The sequence below is a fragment of the Branchiostoma belcheri genome, unplaced genomic scaffold (genome assembly GCF_001625305.1).
Source record: "Branchiostoma belcheri isolate BF01 breed outbred unplaced genomic scaffold, Haploidv18h27 scaffold650, whole genome shotgun sequence".
Lineage (NCBI taxonomy): Eukaryota > Metazoa > Chordata > Leptocardii > Amphioxiformes > Branchiostomatidae > Branchiostoma > Branchiostoma belcheri.
Window position 1 is genome coordinate 1 of NW_017804299.1, and position 6,019 is coordinate 6,019.

At 42.4% G+C, this 6,019-nt stretch overlaps 1 protein-coding gene across 1 annotated transcript; it reads left to right on the forward strand.

Annotated features, from left to right (window-relative positions):
* Positions 1–111: 111 nt before the first annotated feature.
* On the forward strand, positions 112–4,232 carry LOC109483639. Its single transcript, XM_019786671.1, has 5 exons — positions 112–370; positions 510–1,075; positions 1,413–1,496; positions 1,656–1,733; positions 2,949–4,232. Exons 1-5 carry the CDS (start codon positions 135–137, stop codon positions 4,172–4,174), a joined length of 2,190 nt encoding a protein of 729 aa, XP_019642230.1. The 5' UTR covers positions 112–134; the 3' UTR covers positions 4,175–4,232.
* Positions 4,233–6,019: the final 1,787 nt, after the last annotated feature.

Sequence of the window (6,019 nt, forward strand, 5' to 3'; positions counted from 1 at the left end):
TTTTCTATGTAATGATAATTCTAAATGCAACCTTCATTATCACTATTTAGATCTACATTATGGCTCTAATTCATTTTATTTCTATAACATTTTTTTTAATTTGATAGGTTGATGTGCTGCCCATAGATGGGACCATGGCAAACAATTTCTCGGCTGTGACACCGGTAATGACCGTGCACCTAGACACCGAGGAAGACTTCCTAAAGCCCGTCACTGTCACCCTGCCCTGGACATGGAAAAGCACCTGTGACCTGGGCAGAACCATCCTGATGAAAAGGTCCACTGGTGACAATGATGAGTGGACGGCATTAAGCACCGATGCTCGAGAAACCAAGGACACGATCACCTTCACAATGTGTCACTTTTGCAGGTAACACACTTATCTCGATAAAAAAATCAATTAAAATGTTTGTTTAATCGAACAGGAGTAAATTTTGAAAACTAAGTTGAGAAGTAATGATTCGTCAAGCAATATGTTGAATCTTTTTTCGTAAACTCAACTGTTTTAGCGTTGTCGGTGCCAAGAAAAAAGACAACTCTGAAGAAGCCTCCACCTCTGCTGATACAAGTACAGAAAAGCAGGACGAGGCGGCCAATCAAGAGGCAACTGAAGCTATAGAAGTCCTTGTAACAAGGTACAGTGACGACAAAGTGCATCTCATTATCAGTCCCAATGAAGCAACGACAGACGACAAGCGCATTCACCTGCTGTGTATCGAGAAGGGCAAAAAGTCACGGAGTATTTCAGAGCAGATAACTTTTAAGACACCACCGCCGTTCCGACAAGAGGTCACCATGGACAAGAAGGAGAGAATCCGTGCGCGGTTTGGTGAGGAAGAAGACGTCATTGGAGATCCACGTGACATTCCGCCGGAGCCGCCCGGTATTCAGTTCGTCTTCCCGCCGGCGAACTGTAACCGAATCTCAGTCAGACTGAAGCTGCGAGATCCGCAGATAGGAAAGGGGAAGTTTGAAGGAGCAGTCCATTTCACACTACTGTCACAAGCAGGTGAACCAGTGAGAGACCCCATCCGTCGGATAAATTCAGCCCATGTCTACCTGCACTCTCTGCAAGGTAGGTGCTGTTTTTATGTATATACTAGCAAGCGTATAAGGTACTTGGTGAAAAAAAGGTAGACAAGTCACATAATTGATCTTGAAACAAAATAGCCAGTTATATGAGCAGAGCGTCCCAAATACAACCAAAGAAAGGTACTTGTAGTTAAATAACGTTTTTCATTTTAAGGTAGATCATTGGCTTCTTGTTTTCCTGTACTGGTTATTTGTGTATGGTAATGAAAAGTATGGTACAGAGAAAAAAAACAAAGTTGAACTCCTTTGTGCACCCCACTAACTATGAATTGTCCTTTATTTAAGCTGTAAACATTTTTCTTATCGTATGTCCACTGCAGATGAGGGGAAGACAAGTCAGGTTCAGCAGAAGGAAGGCACTGTGGTCACCATGACCAAGGCGTCCCAGATACAACATGAGAAAGGTAAGATATAAGATGATAATTTTGTACCATATTCTAAATGCTTTTTCACCTTTGCCTGAGAATTATCATTCCATAGGACGGTAGGTCAAACAAGAAAACTGAATCATATGGATAACATTACATGGCGTATGTTGCTTGACAATCTTATATGGATTACAGGTGTAAAGAGGAAAGCCAAAACTCGGCATGTTAGCGAGTCCAGCGACAGTGGCCCCCCGGTAAAACGTCCGAAGCAAGGTATGGATGAAATCCTACATACCGTAAAATAAACATGTACAGAGAATGTTTCGTTCAGAAATATTATTTAACAACAATTATTTACCTTATTATTTCTAAAAAGTGCATACATACGACACAGTAACCCAACTAGGTATTCAGCTAATAAGAAATTCAGAAATTTTGGAACAACAGTCGGTATCAATCAAAAGGACATTCAAGCAAGTGTCGTTTCATGGCACCTGCATCTTATCCGTCATAACTCAAAATCAATTTATCTTAACCCTACCTAGACCGGGCTTTTTTTGACATGGGGGGACCGGGGGGGGGCTCTTTTGACCCCCCCTAAGAACTCGCGAACGGTATGTCGTATGACCACCAAATTTTCAGAGAATAGTGTACTAGTGAAAATTTATCATATCTACAATTTTTATGTCGTTATGACGTAATATGACGTCATTATGGCGTCATTAATGATTTTATTGGCCAAAACCGTCTAAATAGGTTTTTCCCTGAAAACTAAATGGTATTAAACATAACTGTACCAAAAGTGTTTATGACAGAATATTATGGTGTACTAAGTCTTATGTTGCCCATAGCAACACCGGTGACGTCATAAAATGACGTCATGCTTATTTAATATATCCGCCATCTTGGATCATCAATCTTGAATTTTCAAAAATAGTTTTTTTTCATGATAAAGCCTAAAATACATTGTAAACATACTAAAGACCTTCATTTAAACCTTTTTTGGAAAAAGAAATGGAAGTATTGATGAAATTTTAATGAAAATAACCTGTATATACCTGTTCTAATGATATGGTCCGCCATCTTGGATTTTGGCCAATGACGTCATCAAATTAGCATAAATTATGCACATTTAATGACAAAATTTACATAAAATTATATGGGATGTTATTAATATTAGAAACCATGAGTAACTTGACATAAAACCCATAAAATTCTATTGTTGAAACAAAAAGTACTAAATTTAGCAAAAAATGCCTGTCAGAAACCCGTTGCCATGGCAACACAAAAAAATTATTATCTTATTCCATTGATTGAAAATTGTTGCCAACAATATTCTAGGAAAAGTCACCAAGTTTGGCCGTTCTACGGCTAGCCGTTCAGACGCTAGGTGACATCAAAGTTGCCGCGGGCACTTTTAGCCCCCCCCCCCCCCGGTCTAGGTAGGGTTAATGTGACACGCCTACATTGTTTTTGAATTAATTGCAGAGTTCACGTCTGTTCTGATGGTTAACGATAAGTACGGCACGTCCCATGGAGGTACTTCTACCACGAATCGTCGGGTGGCGCAGTTTCTGAAACATCATGGTGCTACAGTTCATGCTACAGCTGTGCAAGCATCTGAAGAAGACAAGAGGTGCGCCGCAGAGGACGGTGTCATTCTGCATCTGCCTGTACAAAGAGCAAGGAAGAAGAAAACACCGTCTTTGGAATGGTTAACCGACTACCACAGCTTCCACTACCCAGATATACCAACAGATCTGAAGTGCATTGTGGGCCATGCAGATATCACAATTGGAGCTGCAAAGAGCATTCAAGAGAACCGCTGTGAACGGGCTAAACTAGTCATTTTCAACCACGACATGCCAGAAGAGACGGAGTACTACATGGGGACTAAGAAAGCGATGGCCGCGGGGAGGAAGATGGAAGACATCCTCGAAGATACAAAGAATGCAGATGCCGTGTTCTCATTGGGAAGAAGAATCTACGACTACTTCGAGACGAAGTACAGGTCACTGGGAGGAGGCAAACCAAGACAACACTTCTTGTTTCTTCCAAGACCATCTCCAGTGTTTGCAGCCATCTCTGTCATACCAGGAGGAGGAGAGAAAGTCGTGCTGACTGTCGGGAGAGTGACCGAAGTGGACAAGCTGAAGGGCCATGACCTGGTAGCACGGGCCTTGGGGGAGGTTGCAGAGAAGATCACAAACGTCAGATTGTGTGTTCGCGGAATAGATGAAGATGACTGGGAAGCGAGCAAGAGAATCCTGGAGGAGAACCTGCACAGTGGTAAGATCAAACCCACCCTGCTGCCATGTGGAACCCAGGAGGACATCGCTAAGGACATGCAGCAGGCCCACCTGGTCCTGATGCCGTCCCGTGCCGAGCCGTTCGGACTGATCGGTCTGGAGGCCATCGCAGCAGGCATCCCTGTACTCATCTCTGACAAGTCAGGCCTAGCAGACATGATCATAAACTTGGTCAGGGAGAGGAAGTGCCCTCCAGACATGAGGCACAGGATCGTGAAAACCAGCGTGAGGGAGTCCGACCTGGGTGAAGATGCAAAAAAATGGGCAGAGAGGATCGCAGACACCTTGGAATTCTCTGAGTTAGAATTTGACAGAGCAGCAGAGTACAAGAATAAGCTTCTTGAGTCCAAGTATTGGGAAGAGTCGCACCAAAGCCTGCTGAGGGTCTGTGGATTGACGGACTGAGTCTAGATCGCGCCCTTTTACCCACGTGTCAGATTCCTAATCGCTGATCCTGACGCACACAGTTAATGTCATTATTACTGTGGGTATATATTCGCTATCAAGGGGAGAGTTGAATGTGTCAACGCCGAGGAGGTACCCGCCGGTAATCAGTACTTCACCCCATTTCTGAAGGAAGGTTCCCAGCCGAGGAAAGACACCAGCTCCAAGCGTAAACCTAGCATCCTTTCAGCTGCAAACGACTGGAAAGTAAAGGCCGACCTGGATGGGGAAGGCGGTTTCCCACAGGAAATTGCTCTTACGCTATTGCGCCCTGATATAGTAATCTGGTCGGAGAGTTCTAGAGAGGTGGTGTTTGGAGAACTTTCAGTGCCATGGGAGGGCAATATAGAGGAGGCTTATGAACGGAAGTTAACAAGATATGCGGAACTGGAGGCAGTGTGCAGGGACAAAGGCTGGAGGTCATCATGCTACCCTTTCGAATTAGGATGCAGAGGGTTTGTTGCCGCATCTCTTCACAAATGGCTAAACAAGATGGGCCTCAGCAGAAAAGAAATCAAATCAACAACAAGAGCAGCAGCAGAAGCAGCGGAGGCAGGATCTGCATGGATCTGGAACAAGTACCTACTTGAGGAAAGGCGGAAGCGAAGCGACCGTTAGCATTCACCTATGACAGTCACCAGCCGTCAGGTGTTTCGAACTCTGACTCCGCTTCGAACTTCGAACGCTGCACCAGTAATGGAACAATGTTTTAAAAGTCAATCGTCAGGACTGATGGCGACAGCTCACGAGTGGGTGGTGGTGCTTTTTGCACTGCTGGCCCCCCACCCCGAGGGAATATTGAACTAAGGGCCGAAATTCCCCATGACGGGTGGCGTTCAACTGACGAACCCACTGGTGAGGCATACCACTACCATCATACAAGGTGTGTTTTTTAAACTCACAGCAAAGCAAGACTTGGCAGTGACCTCATCTATCAGTGGCCATGTACAATTTCAAAGATATACTCATTTACATTGAAATTGTCTTTTGTCTCTATACAGGCCTTTTCTATCCACGTGTTATAACATGTACGTTGCAATTAGGGCGACGTATATATATATATATATATATAGCAAGTTGGTCGTGGGCTACTTTTGTATATGTAGTCTGATGTCAGTTTGGACTTGAAATGGCCAAATGGAATTTTCATTCTCGTGTAAATTCAATTCTGTCTATAAACCTGTACCAAATGGAAAGTCGTTTAATGTACATATAAGCATGGCAAGTTATTATGAATGAAGATATTTACTGTACTTTGGAAGAAAATATAGATAAGAATCTAATGTACACGTTTTTAATTACATGTACTACATGTATATAAGTACTGGTTTGTATCCTTGATGTTGTGATTGATTAAGTTTAGCATTTGTTAGATGTTGATGTAATAGAGTGTGTTTTTCTGTTTGCCTGCTGGTATTTTGAAAATTGAAGGGTTATCCTTATCTTTACCTGTTGGTTAAAAATTTGTATCACTCATCGAAGTCCTTTCTAATGTAATTTGCAAAGAGGTTGTTTGCAAATGAGTTATGACTTTAGTAAAACTTTGTTGAAAATTTAGCCATAGATAATTAGTGTTCCAAGAAGTCCCAATGTAATTTCATATGGATTTCTGTTTTTTACAAGCTTGAGAAAATAATGGTTTAACAATTGATATTGGATATGCGTTTGTGAAGATTAATCATCCAGGAAAATACTAATAAGAAAAGTTTGAATCTTTACTTCTGGATAAAATAAGAAAATAATGTCAGACGTTTCAGACGCCGTCCGGCATCTTTCATCAGTGAAATATTCAAAATTGCGGTAGAA

Coding starts and splice junctions, on each gene's coding strand:
- LOC109483639 (XM_019786671.1), top strand. CDS start 135: ATGGCAAACAATTTCTCGGCTGTGACACCGGTAATGACCGTGCACCTA. Junction 371..509: donor ACAATGTGTCACTTTTGCAG/GTAACACACTTA, acceptor CAACTGTTTTAG/CGTTGTCGGTGCCAAGAAAA. Junction 1,497..1,655: donor CCAGATACAACATGAGAAAG/GTAAGATATAAG, acceptor TATGGATTACAG/GTGTAAAGAGGAAAGCCAAA.